This window comes from Ziziphus jujuba, chromosome 12, assembly GCF_031755915.1.
Source record: "Ziziphus jujuba cultivar Dongzao chromosome 12, ASM3175591v1".
In the NCBI taxonomy this organism is placed as follows: domain Eukaryota; kingdom Viridiplantae; phylum Streptophyta; class Magnoliopsida; order Rosales; family Rhamnaceae; genus Ziziphus; species Ziziphus jujuba.
The window spans coordinates 6,960,846-6,980,082 of NC_083390.1; the positions used below are offsets into that span (position 1 = coordinate 6,960,846).

Sequence of the window (19,237 nt, forward strand, 5' to 3'; positions counted from 1 at the left end):
TCTGTTTTGTGTGGAGCTGGCGAGGAAACAGCGTTACATATCTTTAAGGAGTGCCAGAACACAAGAAGGATTGCTTTTACAAGTAAATGGGGATGTAAGCTTGATCAATGGATGGTGTCGAATGTAGAAGATATTGTGAACCTTTGCATCAATCCTGGCCTTGAGTTTTTGCCTCCATTTCTTGAATAGCAAAGAGATGGCTACATTTTTGACTTCACTATGTACTTTGCTTGGAAATGCAGAAATGAAAAGATGTTTTCTCAAGTATTGGATCTTAATGTGATGAGGTCTTGCCGTTCAATCGTATGGTGGAAGATTTTTTGATAGCTGCTGATATCCTGAACGAAACTATCTCTAAAGCTAAGGAGCATTGGAAGCCTCCCCCAAAAAGACTGGTGGAAAATTAATACTGATGAAGCCTTTTACAATGGTGAAGCATGTTTTGCTTTTGTGATCAGGGATTAGAAAGGAAACCAGCAATTTCTGGCTTCAAAATGAATTTCGTGCTCCCCTCCCTTGGAAGTTGAACTAAAAGCAATTCTCTGGACGGCTAGAGAAGCAGTAGATCGAAATTGGAACAAGTTGGAATGGTTGTTTGATTCAGCTTTAGTGGTAGAGAACATAACAGGCTTAGAAGACCCCTCTAGCTGAGATAATGGATATGATTTCATCTTCCTTTGCTCTTTGTTTGCTAAATTCAATTGGGTATTATTTTGGAACTCTAGGAAAACTAATAGATTAGCTGACTATTTAGCTAAGTTAGTTTGAATGGTAAGATGTTTTTTGAATCGGAGAACTTTTGTTATGAGTTCCTCCCTAGAAAGGTCTCAGACACTCTGTTTTCAAATTTTGTTTAACTCCTGTTTTGGCTTATTTTAATCCTTTTCTAGAGGTTTTCATTTTTCTTTTGACAATAATATTTCCTTTCATAAAAAAAAAAAAAAAGATCGATGACATAAAAATAAATTACATCCATTTGAACCTCTTTTTATGAAATACATCCATTTCAATCTAGATTGAGAAAGGATCAATACTTTTATAGTCTAATAAATTACATCCATAATGTTAATTGAAATGATAATTATTTGATAATGATATATATACATATGTGTGTGTGTGTATAAATTTGGAATAACTCAACAATGATTAATTAATAATGACATTTCTCAAATAAGAGAAAACATAGAAAATAAAACTATTTCTAACAAAGTTGAGTGGAAAAAAGCTTGAAAATCGCCTATGAGAAAATTTCATATTCAAGACCAGTAATGGTTAACATTTGCATTATCACCCAAGAGAACGATAATGGGAGAGTTTGTCATCAATTTATTAACCAAATTTCAGGTAGTCTCAAGACTATTTGATCCTCTATCATTTCACATAGATTTTCTCTCATGGATCTTATGTGTGACTTCTATACATATTTTGTGAAAAAGGGGACTATATGTAGTCCATAAACTAGTCAATTTTTTTTTTCTTTTGCAATTTTGGTGGTTACAAAAAAATAATAATAATAATAAATAAATAAATAAAATGCTTTCTATAAACCCCCCAAAAAAATAAAAATAAAAAAAGCCTTATAAGATCACCAAAATCTAAAATACCAAGAATTGAGCTTCTAATAGATCAGAACACATGAAGTGGGCCGAAATGGAATCCAAGAGCACCCAAACCCATTTCCATGTCGGGCGTGCCAACCCAGAACCCACGCGCACACCAACGCAGTCAGTAGTCAAAGATTGAGAGCAGAAGACGCGAGGTGGGAAGTGGTGGGATGGCCATGGAGGCTACCAACGTGGAGGACGTAGCGGTGGGTTGCATCCTCTCCATCAAGACCACATTGGGCGACGAATTCCAAGCCCAAGTCATCTCCTTCGATCGCCTCTCCAACATCCTCGTTCTTCATATCCTTTGTGTTATGATTATTTATTTTTCTGATATAAACCCTAGAAAATGGGTATGGAGCTCTGGTTTTTTCACTGTGGATTGTTGAATTTTCTTTAACTTGTCAGTTTTTGTTCTGGGGGGTTTTCGCACAAGAGCGTTCGAAACCTGGTCCTCGGCGGAACATCAGGCTGTTGAAGGCCAATTATATAAAAGAGTTCACTTTCTTGGGTCAAGCCGAAGACCCACTCGATGTCAAAAAATGTTATCTTGATCTTAATAGTCTACAGACCAGAGAAGAAGTAGCCGTTCGGTAATTCCCATATACCCATTTTAAGTATTTTGTTTTAATTTTCCTAGATTTTTTTATTTTTTTAAAATTTTTTGTTTGATGGAATCAATCTTGGTAATTTGTTTGCGGTTAATTGCAGGCAAGCAGAGCTAGATGCTGAGAGAATCGGTGTTGGTGTTACCAGCGAGGCTCAGAGCATTTTTGATGCATTGTCTAAGACGTAAGCTCTTCTTGTGCTTAAGTTTTTTTTTTTTTTTTTTTTTTTTTTTTTTTTTTTTTAATTAATAAATTTATATTTGAGGCCAGTGTTCTTGATAGTGCTTTGATAGTGTATTTCATTTGTTTTCGCTTAATCCAATTTAGCACATTTAGAAGAAAATTGCTGGAGTTTCTCAATTTTCAGTCAATTAGAATTGTTTATTATCACCACTACTAATAAAGCATATGCAATGGGTTCTGTTGGTAATTTATAAGTTTTTACTTGTGAAATGCTACCTTAGCTAGACATGTATGGTCACTGATCAATGTTCCGTCGGACCAACTAGGATGCCTTTTGACTTATAATCCATTTCCTTGGGCTCAATTTTACTTGGAGTTTAACAATGAACTAGTTTCGATAACATTTAGCTCGAGGAGTTGTAAGCTTTGAAACATGGAAATGCTTGGAGGATGTCGTTTAATCCCCTGGAGTTCAACAATGAAGTTGATATGTGTCATGAACTTTTAGTGATTTATGTATGTATGTATATGTTTAAGTTGTGTTTGTAAGTCTATGATTCAGCATCCTAGGCGTGTATATTTTGACTGAGCTGTTTCATTTGCACTTCTAAACAATGTTTCCAAAATTCTTAATGTGAAGTTTACATGATGGATATGGCAAGAGGTACATTTTCTGATAATTGATTGCCACTGTGAGGACACTTGAAGCTCCTGTATTGCTATTGAAACTATGATCTATTTTGTATTTACTTAAATCACTAAGTGCTTGTAACACGAGGTTAAGATTTGATTTGAAGAGACATTAATCCATAACATCACTGATATATTTTGAAATAACACCATGGCCTCGTCACAGTCTTACATTGAGTATAGGTGTTGCCTCTTTTCTGAAAATTTACGCTGTCTTTGAATTTATACATTGGGGAAAAAGCCGGATGACCTCTCAAGTATAATTTACTCAACTTTTGATACGCTATAAGTTGTGTTTGCATTGAATGTTGTACGATTCAGATTTTTTTGAATATTTAATCATATTTAGTGATAGTGTTTTGCAAAAGGGTTAATTACCTAAAAGCTAGTTAACTGTTTTCCTCTTGACTGAATGTTATCGAAAATAACCAGGCTGCCTGTCCGCTGGGACAAGACTGTCATAGTTGTGATGAATGAGGTGCGTGTAAGCAGTCCATATCTTCCTGAATCTGTCAGTGGAGGTACTCCTGCTGCCAATGACCGGGTGAAGAAAGTGGTAAGATACTTAAAGATACAATTTTTGGTTTTGTCTGAAATTATTGACGAGGATATTAATAACACGCTTTGACATGCACATATTAGCCCTTTATGACGTATTCTTACTGCCTTTCTAGATTGAGTTTGAAAGGAAGAGGCTGCAGTCTCGTAGCAGTGGTCCCTGATAGTTTTATAATTGGATCCAGTGGCTGCTGGGGAAGATGGCTCAAGAAGATAAACAATGATGGGTATGTAACCTTACCCGCCTTATCTGAGAGAGGAAGATAGTGTCTCCAAAGACATTTTTATGCCCGAGTTGAAGGATGAATCTAATATTTGTATGCTTATTACAATCTGCAGCTATTCTTTCCATCTTGTCCAGCATCTGTCTTCTAGTTCTATGCTGCTAATTCTGTTCATTTAAGTCCGTTTGTCTTGGTTTATTGACATCTTGCTTTTACCATGATATGATCCTACCTTTGTCAAACTACTTACTGATTGGAATTAGATTTTCTATGACCTTACAATTATCAGTATAGAAAAGTAATTTGGATGGACTTAAAAAGAAGCTGCAATGAGATTCAACTTTTTAGGTGCTTTAATAAACTTTATGGATGGTGTGAACTATCAACTCCTTTCAACCAAAAGTATGCAATTTAGAAGCATGGTGGGATATGTACTTTTTAGACTTGATGGTGATGATAATTTATCCAGAGGTAAGGTACAGAAATACTGAAAAGTGAGAGCTCTAAAGTTGATGGTACTTAGAGATTCAATAGTGAAGTGATGGGATCTCTATTGTTCACTAAAGTCTGGGTTTGATATGGTTTGATTCTAAGTGTAGAATAATGCTTGGGAAATGAAGTACATACTTGATGATGGTGAATAGCCATGGTAGTAGACCGTTGGTTGCTTAGTTGTTATGTATTACACGTTTTCCACAGTAACCCACTTTGAACGTGTCGTTTTGTTGATGGGTTTTTGATGCTGTAAAAGCAACTTTGCAGATGGTAGATTAAGAATTTGATTGAGGTGAATAATCTCCTATATGCAAATCAATGGGTCAGGTTTGCCATTAGAACCATATCATCCACCAAGAAGAAAGGAAAAAATGCTAGGCTTTACATAAACATTGTCGGGTGGGGCATTGGGTAATTATAGACGTAAGACTTTAGCTCATGTTGGAATGATCCTTGGTTCACATTCTTCATAAATTTTTCTTTTATATATACATATATATATATTTCCTTAATGCCATTGTGTAATCATATGGGAGAAGAAGCATACTGGTATTGGGATTGTTGTTTTAATATGAATATTCAATGTGTTACTTCTTAATTGTTTGGCTTTTTAAATGTGGGAGACTGGAAAGTGGAATCTGATGACTTTCGTGTTTTATGAATTTGCTTTTTTTGGGGAATTTTTATACATCTTCATGGATAATATATATATATATATATATAGATATCTATTTATAATTCGTAAAGAACAACTTTTATGGAGTTTGTTGTTTAAGGGGAATTTCTCATATGGTAATGGGAATCAGTACAAGGAGAATGCAACAAAACACAGGGTACGTAAAAAGTTCTAACATTGTGGTCTGAAAGTAAGAAGGTTGGTATCGTACTTTTTGTCGTTGTGGAGGTCAATACCCTTCATCCATGGTTAAACAATAGTAATGGGAAATGGACCTACAGCATTATTACTAACACATAGTTGTAAAACTTGTAATGTAACAATTTTTGTGAGTCTGGCTATTTCGATCTGGAAATTAGCTAGGAAGTGGCAATTAGCTAGCCTTTGCTTCAGAGGTAGAAACATTGTGAGAAAGCCTCTTCCTCTTTTTAGATTCGAATCCTCTACTTTTTTTTTGTTTGGGGACCAACCATCCATCTCGAAGCTATTGAAAGATTGAAAGAATAGAGTGATAGGAATGGACAATGTAGGTCCAAAGTACATGCCTGATCTGGGATGAAAATTGTGGGCTTGGTTTTTTCTCTTTGAACAAAATGCTTGTATTCCTATCCAATCCCAAATAAGAAATTTTTTTATGGTAATTAATCCCAAATGAGAGTTGTGAGACATATTTGGTGATTAGTGACAAGCACAAAAATCTAAGGGTAGAGAACAAAAATAAAAGAACCATGTGAGGAATGGTATGCCACAATAGGACAAGGGTCATGACCGACTTCTAAATATGGGTAGGATTTCGTGGGTGTGGATGTCATATTGGATGTATGTACTTGACGTGAAAGGTCAGGCCTATGCCGGAAAATGACCCATGACCCATGTGTCAGAATGGATGTTTTTATTACTCCAAAGTCTTCTGAACTCTCAACATTCTTATTTAAAAAAATAAAATAAAAATAACTCAGCATTCTTGGCCACCCCTACGTGGTGAAAATTCAATAATATTTGCAAAACTATAAACATGAATATATGCTGTGTTCACCATTTGAAATTGCAGGGTTAAGTTAATTTCTATCCTTTTAATTTTTTTTATTTATTAAAAATAAAAAAATAAAGCATAAGAATTCTTTGTAAAGCCTTTTTTATTTATTTATTTATTTTTATCTTTTTTATCCTCGTTGCTTCATGTTATTGCCTCTGTAGTTCCATATAAGTTTTTCTACCCCACGACTCAACTCACAAATTACAACTTTGGAATAGACTCAAATATGAGTGGCTTCTTTTGCCCAATATATATATATATATATATATAAGTGGCTTATTTTAAGCTGACAGTTTTGACAATATTATATTTCCTAGGGACCCATTAAAAATCTTACCCATGCAAAATAAAATAGAATAAAATAAAAAATTATAACTTCATGAATGTATAATTCTGAAACTGAGATTGCAATCAAAATCATTCTTCTATGCAATCAATGCATCATTAATCATATGAATAATATCTGTAATCATAGTACACGCCACTTTTTAATTTAAGTATATATTATGTTTTTTTTTTGTTTTTTTTATTTTTTTTGCCTCAAAGGATCTATATTCTATTCTTTACCAAAAAACTTTTTAAAAAAATCCACAAAATGGATATCTTGTTATGTTGCCCACATCAATCAATGTATTTCAATTGGTACAATGATGATGTCAAGATTTGAAGGTGTTAGATGGTGACCACGGTGCCAAAAGAGAGGCTGTTAATCCAAAAATCAATACGACTTGTAGCCGAAAGAGACATTAAAAGTGCCTTTAACCAAAGATTGACGTTGGATGCCTCTTATCTCTGTATCTCTATGCTCATGCACCTTGCCTGGACTAAGGAACCTCCAAGGCAATCCATTCATACGTACAAGAAGAAGAACTTTAGTTCATCTTATACGTATATGATCTGTGTTCAACTTGGCTGAAAATTAATTGAGGTTGAATTTTTTTTTTTTGGTAAAAAAAAAATCATCAATTTTCAAATAATGATCTGAGTTTGAATTTTCATTTTAAATATTGAAATAATAATAATAATAGTTGGATGTGTTTAGGCTATTCCAATAGAAAAAATAGTTCTTAGATTTTAATTACATGCAAGTTGTATTTTATTTTATTATTAATTAAACATTATAAAAAAAATTTTAAAAAAATTTATTTTTGAAAACTGAATTTCAGAAAATTAATTTTTAAAAATTAATTTCTTTTAATATTTTTCCTTCTACCATACTGGGCTAAATTTCAAACGTTATTAATTACCATTTGATAATTAAAAAAATTACCATTTGATAATTTCCATATTATTTATTTTTCAAATTTTGAAAAGATAAAAGTACATAGAGTTGTAGGGACATTTTAATAGCACGAGAAATCGAATGCTATCCCTTTTCATTTTTTTAAAATCAAATTGGGCAAAAACTTTTATAATTATAATTTGATTCTATTTTACTTTTTCTAAAGCTATCAACTTACATATTCATTGTGTCTTTTTTTGAGGCTAGAGAAAGGAAGGTGAGGGAGAAGCCTTTTGTGGGGACAGAGGAACAAAAACCTTTCTCAAAGTTTACTTCAAAGGAAAGGTCAGAATCGGGTAAAAAAAAAAAATAATAATAATAATAATAGTAATAATAATGATGGTCACTACGAGTAACCCTAAAAATGAAATTACACAAAAATCCAAATAGAGACAATTTTTTTCTTTTTATCAATTGAAAAGTTAAAGTCCAAGTATCACATCAAAGAGTAATTGAAATATAAATGGGACATCTATAATAATCCTAGTCCTGTCTTAGTCTTTTGGCCAAATTAAAATAATAATAATAGATAATGATCTTCCAAAATTGTTATTCTATCTAATGCAAAGAATAGAATTCACCTCTGCATATATCCCAATAATAATTCCCAGGAACAAAACTAACCATATCCACATTTTGGTTCTTGATTGGGTGGAGCATCTTATTCTTGAACAGGAGTCGTTGTTTGAGTAAAAGCTACAAAACCAGTTGGTAATCTGGTGTAAACAAAAGAATGAAACAAGTATTCTGGTCCATAAGAGAACACCTTTTTATTTTTTTTTTATTTTTTTGTCAAATAATGTACACTAAGACTTAAAAGATTTATGGACGCTCTTGATACTATATATATTTGGCACTTTTGAGTACAGCCTTATCATTATTATTATTATTATTATTATTATTATTATTTTTAATCTAATATTTGGAGAACAGAAGTATAGAATAGCTCCAAGAGTAAAGTTGGATCATACTTTTGTTAGTTTTTGATACCCTTCAGCTAATTTGTCATGTTTGTTTATAATTCACGCGTGGCTGCAATTTTGAGCCTCCGTGTGAGTTCTGAATTTCCAAGAAATTACTACCTTGGAGATTATTTATGTATATGTGTAATGTCATGTCCATATATATATATATATACAAGATTGGCCTAAGGACGCGTCTCTGTAGAGACAGGTCAGTAAACAAGTGTCAATGCAAAGCCCTGAAGCAAAAGGACATAGAGAGACAGAACGGAATGTGATAGTGTATACGTTTGACAATACTTGCAAAAGAAAAGGACTAATCAGTAAATCAGAAGACGAATCCCTGCGACAAATTCTATTAAAAAAAAAAATTAAAAAAAACCATAAATCTTTTCAAATCCGAATTGATCTTCATTCTGTAGATTTGCTTTTCTCACAGTTAAAAAATAAATAAATTTAAAAAAATAAAAAATCTTGCTGTGGTACATAACAGCAGGGTATTGCTGAGACCAGAGTGTAAAAGGTACGGAAATGGCTGAGCTTTCCTCTGTTTTTGAGTTCAATGCTAAAATGGGTTTATTATTATTCTTTCTGTGGGTTGGGAAAAACAAAAAAAAAAAAAAAAACAAAAAAGAAAGAAAAAAAAGCTCATCGTTTTAGTTTAACGTTTTTTTTGGGTTTTTTTTTTTTTTTGTTTTTTTTATTTTTTATTTATTTTTAAGTTAAATTCATTTTGCTAAAAGTTGATCGGAGTAATAAGAATGGTAAAGGTGACGGTGGAGATTGCTTTAATGCATACTTTATCTTTACGTGACTAGAGAAAAGAAAGAAGACCCACATTATATATATATATATCTATGGTTTATTAAATTATAATATATATATATATATATATATATGTTTATTAAATAATAAAGATAAGAACTTGATGAGATTCTTTGGTTCATGGAGAGGTATTTCCTTTCTTTCTCGCTTTAAGACATTAGGCTAACTCGTCTCCTTTTACTTTTTTTTTTTTTAATTTTTCCACATCTTTACTCGTTTTCTCACTTTATGTTACTTGGCCTCCAAGAAGTGGGTCTTTGGGCTGTAAAACAACAACAAAATATTGTTACACTACATTTCAATGCAATAGACACGCCTCTCTTAAGTTTTCAAAGTTTTTTGTTCTTCTTTCTTTTTAGCTCCAGCCACCTTTTGGGTAAGAGATTGGAAGAGGTTTTCACTGCAGAATAGCAAAGTTTGTCTTCTGGCTTTTGCTTTTCTCTAGTAAGTTCGCTTCTGGTCATTTGCTAATTTCATTTTTTTTCTTATCTTTTTTATTTGGTTATCAAACTTGCTGCATGTATATTTGAGTGAGTTTTTAGTCTGGCTGGTCTTTATGGTCTTTGTGTGGGTGGTGGTGGTACAGTAGTTGGAGACTGAGTCATCTGGGTTTCAGCAAAGATTTCTTTCTTTTTGTTTATTTATTTGTTATTTTATTTTCCTGGGGCATATGGGTTTTTGTTAGGAAAATAGGCCTGTGTTTTACTGTCTAAGAATTAATAAAGCTTTTTGGGTGTCTCAGAGAGAGAGAGAGAGAGAGAGAGAGAGAGAGGAGAAGTGAAAAGGAAGAGGATCAAACATGGCAGGAGGTGGAGGTGGAGGTCCTGCACCACCCCCAAAACTGGAGGAGCTTCAGCCACATCCAGTCAAAGATCAGCTACCAAATGTCTCTTACTGCATTACCAGTCCTCCTCCTTGGCGTGAGTTCTTTAACTTCTTCATTTTTATTTTATATTTTATTCCTCATTGTTGAGCATCTATGGGTTACGAAGATAAATGCAAATTTGGAGATTTTTGGATGTGAAATCTATAACTCATTTCATCATCTTTGTCAAAACTGGCCTCTTTTTAGACCCTCAACCTCTTCTTCCGGGACATTCACCCAAAATAAATAAAAAATACTCTTCTTCCGGGTCATTTTTGTCTGTAAGGTACAGCAAGAATCATTTTGTTAAATGATGTACCCCAAATAAAAAATAAAATAAAATAATCATTTTGATATGTGCAACATTTTGCACTTCTTTAGTTCTTTTATAATTATTTACCGGTATTTGTATCCCAATGTGCTTAACTGTGGGGGATTGTGCAATCTTTTCTCAATGCAGCTGAAGCTATCCTACTAGGCTTCCAGCATTACTTGGTGATGCTTGGCACAACGGTTCTCATTCCAACGTCTCTGGTTCCCCAGATGGGAGGTGGAAATGTAAGGAATTACAATCATAGTATAATGGCATTCTAGTTAACAAACAATTTCTTGATGTTTCTGGTCTCTGATATCTGGGTGTTTTCTCAAACCATGCTATCTCTTCACTATCTAATCAAGTTTAAAATGTACTTTTCAGGAGGAGAAGGCAAAGATGATTCAGACTATACTTTTTGTTGCTGGTATAAACACGTTATTTCAAACATTGTTCGGGACTCGTTTACCTGCAGTAATTGGAGCGTCTTATTCCTATGTGCCAACGACCATTTCGATTATCTTGGCTGGTCGATATAGTGACATTGTGAATCCACAGGAGGTTAATCAATTAGAACTTCATCTAGTTTTTCATTGTCTTACTGTTATAGTTTTTTGTTTCTATTAGCCTTATTGACATGTTGTTCAATGAGAATGCAGAAATTTGAGAGGATAATGCGTGGTACTCAGGGTGCCCTTATTGTTGCCTCAACTCTCCAGATTGTTGTTGGTTTCAGTGGCCTTTGGCGTAATGTGGCCAGGTTTGTTAATGCCTTCCATGTTATTTGACTCCAAAATTCCTTTCTCGTTAGCTGTAACTAAAACAATGCTTTAGTTAGCACCTCTTAGGACGTGGATCTTTTATGTTCTGCTTGTTCTATTTAAATATGAAATCAACTCTATTAAGTAAGATCATAACATTGACAATTTGTGGATTGGAGATTTTATTACTAAATGGGTGTTTGTGCATCATTGATTGAGTTCTGTCATGTTTTTGTAATGTTATGTTTCTCCTTAACAAAATTGGTTGATGTTATATTCATTTCTACTTGTGCAGGTTCCTAAGTCCATTATCTGCTGTTCCTTTGGTAGCTTTGTCAGGCTTTGGACTATACGAGTTTGGTTTTCCTGTGGTATGAATCTTGTACTCCTTTCGTGATGAAGAATCATGCAAAAACAACCTCTGTTCTCTCCATCTCTCATTCACAGTAATAGTGTCTGCTATTAGTTTATGTTAATTGGCTTTCATTTTGTCTTTAGCTTGCAAAATGCGTGGAGATTGGGCTGCCACAACTCATCATTCTTGTTATATTGTCACAAGTAATTTTCACCCATATAATTCAATTTTCCTCGTTTCTTTTTGCTGCATTGAATAACAATCTTTTTTACACTCTTAGAGGCTAACCTCTGGTCATTAATCTTAATTGATTCTACAGTACATTCCTCATTTGATGCATGGGGAGAAGAATGTGTTTAATCGCTTTGCTGTTATATTCTCTGTGGCGATTGTTTGGGTTTATGCTCATCTACTCACAGTTGGTGGGGCATATAAGAACACAGGACCGAAAACTCAATTGACTTGTCGAACTGATCGTGCTGGCATTATAGGAGGTGCTCCATGGTAAGGTTCTTGAGCCTTTTTCTGTTATATATGGGGTTCACAAGGCATAATATGGGGTTGATTTTGTTGGCTACCATACTGCTTCTTATTGCTTAACAATGATGTAAACAGGATAAGAATACCATATCCCTTTCAGTGGGGAGCCCCCACTTTTGATGCTGGAGAGGCTTTTGCAATGATGGCTGCTTCATTTGTTGCTCTTGTAGAGGTTTGGTTACTTTTGTGCTGTTTAGCTTAAGAATTTGAGTAAATTATTGGAATGATGGATTTTTATCCTAGTTTCTTTTCCAAGTTTTATATCCAAGTTTCTTTTAGCCCCTGAATATGGAAAAATTTAAATAAATGATCTTGCTATATTGGTCAAAGTTTCTATATATCCCCTTGTTGTAATATTACTTTATGTTTTCTGGTACTGCAATTAAGTTTAAAGCCATATAAAATAACTCAATAATTTTTCTAGTTATTCATGTCCCAGTACCATTGGGAAGTTCCTTCTGTTGAATAACTTATTTCTCTCTCTCTCTTTTTCTTTTTTCTTTTTTTTGAAATAGAATTATGCTATCTCTTAAATTCATGCATTATTCAGTTGTAATGATAATGCTTTTATTTAATCTGGGCAGCTTCAAATTGATAATTCCCTAAATTCCTTTTTTTTTTTCTTTCTTTTTTTCTCCCTTTTTTTTTTTCCAACAAATTTTTCGATTCAACAGTCCACTGGTGCTTTCATAGCTGTGTCAAGGTATGCAAGTGCAACTCCCCTGCCGCCTTCTATTCTTAGCCGTGGTGTTGGTTGGCAGGTACAAATTTCTTGCTAATATCAATCTGGATAGCAATTATGAATTTAGTTGTAAAATATGACAGTGTCACTGAAATATACTAACTTTTCACCTTGAAGCTGTTAGAAAGTGTTCGACACTTCTTATATGTAATTTGATATTTTTTGTCAATAGGAAACCAAAAAAAAAAATGGTTTTGATATGTTTGTCTCTGTTCTGTCAATTTGCTTGCCAAAATAGTCAAACTTCATTAGTTCTAGCAATGATTTTTAGGTTGCCTTCATATACATATCCCATTTCATTTTTTTGGGTAATCATTATTTTTTTCTCCTGATCACAGGGAGTCGGCATTCTTTTCTCTGGTATATTTGGAACTGGGAGTGGATCATCTGTATCTGTGTATGGTTCTAGGATTCTTGTACTTAAAGATACTGTTGAGTTTATATATTAACTAGTTTTCCCCAGCTGGCTCATACCATCCTTCAAATTCTTCCAGTGAAAATGCTGGTTTGTTAGCTTTGACACGTGTTGGCAGCCGAAGAGTTGTTCAGATTTCAGCTGGATTCATGATCTTCTTTTCTATACTTGGTAAATGATATATTTTGCATATAATTCTTTCTTTTAAAAGAGAGTACATGTATTGAGCGCATAAACATGGATTTTCAGGAAAATTTGGAGCTGTCTTCGCCTCAATTCCAGCCCCAATCATTGCGGCTTTGTATTGCTTTTTCTTTGCCTATGTTGGTATGTTTTTATGAAAATAATGAAGCATTTTTTGTATTGTCACACCTTTGAAAGTTTATGAATCTAATTCTCTAACACTATGCATGAGCAGGTTCAGCAGGTCTCAGCTTACTTCAATTTTGCAATCTAAACAGTTTTAGGACGAAGTTTATTATAGGCTTCTCAATTTTCATGGGCTTTTCAATCCCACAATACTTCAATGAGTATACTGTTGTTAATGGTTATGGTCCGGTGCACACTAGAGCAAGATGGGTACCAATCCTCTTTTCTCAAATATCTCACTTTTGCTTTAGTCCTCTCTGGGAAAGTACTTAATTATCTCACATTTTCTCCTCCATATGCAGTTCAATGACATGATCAACGTACCCTTCTCGTCAGAACCGTTTGTTGCTGGTATGTTGGCAATTTTCCTAGACATCACTCTGCATAAGAAAGACAGTGCAACAAGGAAAGATAGAGGCATGCATTGGTGGGATAGGTTCCAGTCGTTTAAGACAGATACAAGAAGTGAGGAATTCTACCGTCTGCCTTTCAATCTCAACAAGTTTTTCCCATCAGTATGATATCGAAAACACAGTAATTGTGAAGCTGGTGTTCTCCAATGGCCAAATACTCTAAATATCTCTTTGTGGGTATGACATTAATGCATGAATCTTGTTTTGTTCCCATTATAAATGTCAACTCCATGAAAGAAAACCTACAGTGTCTTTAACATCAAATCTTTGTGTTTCAAGGCACAATTTGTTGCAGCGATCCATTTTTCCCATAAATCATGATCCTTGAAATGGTAAAAACATAACATTATACATATGTCTATTGCAATGTAGTAGCACATTACTTATTGATTTATATTTTTTGGTTTTCCTTGGACTGTCCTAGACAATGGTTGTCCCTCTATGCTTTTTTTTTTTTTCCCTGTTTTCAGGTGTTTGTAACTTTCTACGTATTGGAATTTAAAAGTTATAGACAGACGGAAAGTTAAAGATTCTTATCAGTGAGTGTGAGAGTTAGCATCAGTATAACTTTTTAACAAAAAATATTCTTATTACAGAAAAATCATGTGCATGCCCTAAATCTGAAAATTCTTATCCCCCTGGAAAGAAAGCCAAAATGGCTAAGGGCAATATGATTCTCTTTTCTCTTTTTTTTTTTTTTTTTTTTCACTCTTTTCTTTTTCTGTCTGTCTGTAAAATGAAAGTGTTTTCTATCCCACTGCCTAAGCTGAAAATGTTATCAAGCTTTTTGAGGCTGTGGGAGGGGCAGGGCTTTGGCCTTTGGGTCTGGTAAGAAGGAGGCTAGGGTGCAATATTCACATGGTTGGGTTGGCACTTTTTTGCTCTTACTCTCCAATAATGAAAGCCTTTTAGTTTTTTTAAGCCTACCCCCCCAATCCACCATTGATGGCTAATTAGGCTACTTGTAGGTCCAAAGATTTAGAACACTATTCCTTAAAAACTTTTCCCTTTTTCCTTTTTCTTCTTCCTGGTTGAATCTTTAAGCACATAAGTAGGCCAAGGCAATGCTCAATGTGGTAAACAATAATCTTTGATGTTCAATGCTTCCAAGCCTTTCCATGGGATATAATTTAGTCTAGTGACAACCATTTTTTTTTGTCGTAATTTGAATTCTCCATTTCTTTAATTAAAAAAAGAAAAAAAAGAGAAAAGAAGAAGCTTACATGAGTATTGAAAAAGGGAAATCAAATGGAAACTTATAAATGATAAAAATAAATTTAAGGATAATTAAAAGTATAAAGCAAAATTTACCTTACCATGTGTGTAGATAATTTTTTGAGAGGTGTATTTAGAAACCTTTTAATGCTAAGTTACGTTTTTGTGTCTTCTCCTTTTTAATAATACATATGCCCTAATCCTAATGCACCAATATGTTTAGCAACTGACAAAGTTTATATTGAATTTGCACTTATTCATATTTAGTTTATATTAATTGTTCAACCAATGAAATAATTATATATCATTTGTTTCTTTGAGCACAATAATACATCTATTATATCACTTGATAAAAAAATTGTAAATAGGTACAATTTTTATTTACATAAAAAATGCCACTACTAATGATTTGCCACCAAATAACAAGGTTTATTCATATGGTAATAGACCACACATTAGAAATTTTTAAAATGCCTTTCAAAAAATATATATATATTAAAAGTTTAAAGGAAATAATATTCATTATTCGTACATAAACTGTTATTTTATCTATCTATTACTACTCGTGATAACTTAATAATAGTTTTTTATTTTATTTTGGGGGGACTGTAACATGTATTTAGTCATGAAAGACTTCATATATTTTAAAATTATAATTTCATGGTCTAACTTCCAAGGAGAATATATATACATGTATTTAACAAAACCCGATTCTCAAAATGGACAAACAACCCCTCGAGCCATCTCCATCCAAGCCAGTAAGAAAATTGGTTCTTTCCCCCTTTAGCCTCCCTTATATATAACATGAAAAAGAATATTAATATATAATTGAAATAAAAATTTTATTAAGAAAAAGAAGAAGAAGCAAACCTATATATATATATATATATATATAAAATAAACCAGCAGTTTCTGTTAAGGAAAGGAATCCATCTATTGTGTTCAACTTCATGTCCCCAAAAAATGGGGCAGTCTCAAAATTGATGTGATTAAATCCAGAATCATATGGGTGACAAGGTGACCACCACAAATCGTAGTGTCAGTTTTTAAATTTTCAGAAAAATGTGGGTATTTTGATGCCTAACCAATAATTCAGGTCAAGTGTCAATATTGGGTCTATATATCCAAATTTGAAGAGGAACCATTGCAATCATATATAATAAATATAATAAAAAGTGAAGGAAAAAAAAAAAAAAGTTGAAATCCCTTTTATCATGCATGAATTTGGCAGTAAACATCAACCTAAGATGTCTGTAGGGAAACTGTGTTTAGATAAGATAGAAAAAAATATAAACATGTATGGAGTGCTTCAAAAGGTGTCTCACACCCAATTGCTATAATAGAATTCGGATGAGCATAAAGCCAAAATCAAGTTCATTTTGAAGTGTTTCTTTGTGAAAAAATGCAGTGTATCATTTGAGGAAAACAGAAGTAATTTTGCATGCACTTTGTAAAAAAATTGTTTGATCTTTGCAAATAATACTTGTTAGCTTGGTTTTACTTTTGGAAGAGTGCTATTAGTTACTATCGGTAATAATAATTAAATCATTGGTATAATCAAAATTATAACTAATACGAAGTAGTTTATATCAAATATATTTTCAATATACCTCCTTATATGTGGGCTCATTAACAAAAGGAAAGAAATATAGAGTATTACAGGTGCCAAATCAATATTAATTTCCAAACCTATTAGCTGATAGAAAGAGAGGGCCATCAATGTATATCAAGTATCTTTTCAGTAATGATCATTATTAAATCTTACATGATAATTTAATTGGTTATTAATATGAATTCATCTTCTCATATAATTTTTTAGTTTTAAAAGGTCAAAAATAATTTAGAAGAAACAAATTAATTATTATCATGTCAGTAGTTATTTCCACCAAAAAAAAAAAAATCATCAATATTAGCTAATAGCAATTTTTTGAAAATTTTATTATAAATGAGTCCAATTTTACAAAATTATATATATTTAGATCATATTAAACATGACTTTTGAAATGGTTTTTTGGACAAAGACTTCTTAAATGTTATTGCAGATTTTTGAAACTAATAAGTAGCTTTTGAAAGTGTTTAAACAATTTTCTAAAAAAGTTTTAACCTCCCAAAAAAAATATGTATATATATTTAAAAGTTAAAACAAAACCAGTGAAATGTAGCTTCTCAAAAACCTTTTTAAAAATCTAAAATCAACCCAAACGGGGCTTTGCAAAAACCTGAAGGCAATCATCACAGTTTAATCTTTTCCTATTCAAATTTGAAAGTTTTTGTTCTTCTGCTATAGTTCATCATTAGAAGGGCATTTACAATTCTTAGTAATTTTTCTCGAGCTGATCAACTATATGTTGACCAAATTATGATCTTAGAAAGTTATCAAAAATATATATAATAATAATATGAGATATGATAATACTAATCATAGCCCAGATAGCCCTGATATATACATATATATCCGATCATAATAAAAAATAACAAAGAATACATCTCTTTTACCAGGAAGATCTTTTCATTTTTTTTCCTACTAAAATTCTTATTTATCCATAATAAAAAAAAAAAGAGCTTAGTTAGTGCTTTGATTCAATTGCCACATCTTTAATATTCTTTGGTCCCCTTTTTATAAGAAAATCCCCATCTTTATACTAAAGATTGATTATTCTCTTCCCAAGAGTTTAAAGTTCTTCCCCACTAGCTGGATTGCAATGGAGATATGCTGCATTATCTAGTTAAGGATCATTAAATGCTCCATTAGAGACTGTAGTATAGAATAAACCAATCATTGATCACTATGCTTTTAATAATGTGTTATTGAAGAGTCATACAAGGATGTACACAAATTAACTAAATAAGACCCAAAAGTTGGTTTTCAAGAAAAAAAAAAAAATAATAATAATAATAAAAATAAAATAAATAATAGAAAAGTAAAAAAGAAAAAAGAAAAGAAGAAAAAAGAAAAAAGAAGAAAGAAAAAGAAAAGTTGATGTCCACCTACTGAAAGGTATCTACTGAAATTTGTCTTTGTTTAGTGAGCAGCCCTCGTCTTTGACCTTTGATTTTTGAGAGGCCCCAGATATGAAATAGAAACCTGGAGTTGATCCAGGCCATCCATTTTAATAAAATTTATGAAAATTTTAATTCAAAAATGTTTTCCACATATGATATTATTGTACTAGGATTGTCTTGATGAAATTTCCTTCACAGATAGGAAACTGGAGGTTCCATAAAGTATTACGTGTAAATGTTTGTCTTGTAGTTTGGTAGTCTGGTACGTTGACAGGGACCTAAATTGAAAAATGATTTTTAAACTTTTATAGTTGAATTTTTTTAAAAATGATAATAATAAAATATATTTTACCATTTCTACAATTATGTAACTGTTTCATATACCAAAAAAAGGAAGAGGAAACAAAAATTAAAATTAAAAAAATTAAAAAATTAAGAGGAAAAAGAAAAAAATTGGTTTTATAGATCAACTTGATATATTTTAGGGAATTAATGGAAAAACATATTTTACAAAAAGAAGGAGTAAAATGAAAAAATCAAATTCATTTTGTAGTACTGCCGTGTAGGACTTTACAATTAACATAAGTCAAATTCATGGAAATTCCACAAAAAAGTTTGTTCTTAATTTATTTTTCTTTTTCATGCGTTAGATTTGCATGCATCTAATTCAATCTATTTTATCCATAACTAGTTTGAATCTGGAAAAAAAAAAAAAAAACAAATAAGAGATTAAAGAGATTCCCAAGTTTCCTATCTAAAAAACACAATATTAATTTATCTGCCAAACCCGTTGTCTTCAATTCCAATACATTGTACAGGACATGAATATGCATGAACATTCCTGAACCATGAACATTCCTGAACCGCAAATAAAATCAGTTTAAGAACTCCATATACTTTTCCTTTATATATATTATTATTATTTATTATTTATTTTTCTTCCATTGTCGTTAGGATCTTTGACACTGCAGTTTCATTGGTCTTCTTTGTGATTTTCCTCTTTAGACATTCTTTTTAAACTAGTCATCAAAATGGATGGTTTATGTTATATGTTATGGGGGAAGAATGTAGGAGAGAAGAAGACATACAGACTATACTTATAA

The 19,237-nt window shown here is 32.3% G+C and overlaps 2 protein-coding genes across 5 annotated transcripts; both read left to right on the forward strand.

The window, feature by feature from the left end:
- The first annotated feature begins 1,628 nt into the window (after positions 1-1,628).
- Positions 1,629-4,152, forward strand: LOC107434605 (uncharacterized). The gene is made up of 5 exons (XM_060813651.1): positions 1,629-1,903; positions 2,037-2,197; positions 2,316-2,396; positions 3,518-3,641; positions 3,760-4,152. Exons 1-5 carry the CDS (start codon positions 1,775-1,777, stop codon positions 3,805-3,807), a joined length of 543 nt encoding a protein of 180 aa, XP_060669634.1. The 5' UTR covers positions 1,629-1,774; the 3' UTR covers positions 3,808-4,152.
- A 4,672-nt stretch (positions 4,153-8,824) lies between these two features.
- LOC107434603 (nucleobase-ascorbate transporter 6) lies at positions 8,825-14,325 on the forward strand. Of its 4 annotated transcripts, none has more exons than XM_060813725.1 (16): positions 8,825-8,841; positions 9,503-9,587; positions 9,886-10,063; positions 10,469-10,566; positions 10,706-10,882; positions 10,981-11,081; positions 11,378-11,453; positions 11,581-11,640; positions 11,757-11,941; positions 12,053-12,149; positions 12,652-12,738; positions 13,058-13,116; positions 13,214-13,305; positions 13,384-13,461; positions 13,553-13,713; positions 13,806-14,325. In XM_060813725.1, the coding sequence occupies exons 3-16, from the start codon at positions 9,943-9,945 to the stop codon at positions 14,022-14,024; spliced, it is 1,611 nt and encodes a 536-aa protein (XP_060669708.1). In that variant the 5' UTR covers positions 8,825-8,841; positions 9,503-9,587; positions 9,886-9,942; the 3' UTR covers positions 14,025-14,325. The 4 variants fall into 4 exon arrangements, with proteins under 4 accessions (XP_060669708.1, XP_060669707.1, XP_048319174.1 ...); XM_060813724.1 differs by lacking the exon at positions 8,825-8,841 and adding an exon at positions 9,254-9,271; XM_048463217.2 differs by lacking the exon at positions 8,825-8,841 and having other exon boundaries at positions 9,338-9,587.
- Positions 14,326-19,237: the final 4,912 nt, after the last annotated feature.

What these genes read in the sequence shown, in the direction of transcription:
- LOC107434603 (XM_060813725.1), top strand. Translation starts at nt 9,943, where the DNA reads ATGGCAGGAGGTGGAGGTGGAGGTCCTGCACCACCCCCAAAACTGGAG. An exon ending in TACCAGTCCTCCTCCTTGGC is followed by an intron (nt 10,064 to 10,468) that starts GTGAGTTCTTTA and finishes TTCTCAATGCAG; the next exon opens with CTGAAGCTATCCTACTAGGC. An exon ending in CTTTTTCTTTGCCTATGTTG is followed by an intron (nt 13,462 to 13,552) that starts GTATGTTTTTAT and finishes ATGCATGAGCAG; the next exon opens with GTTCAGCAGGTCTCAGCTTA.
- LOC107434605 (XM_060813651.1), top strand. Translation starts at nt 1,775, where the DNA reads ATGGCCATGGAGGCTACCAACGTGGAGGACGTAGCGGTGGGTTGCATC. An exon ending in AGAGAAGAAGTAGCCGTTCG is followed by an intron (nt 2,198 to 2,315) that starts GTAATTCCCATA and finishes GGTTAATTGCAG; the next exon opens with GCAAGCAGAGCTAGATGCTG. An exon ending in TTTGATGCATTGTCTAAGAC is followed by an intron (nt 2,397 to 3,517) that starts GTAAGCTCTTCT and finishes GAAAATAACCAG; the next exon opens with GCTGCCTGTCCGCTGGGACA.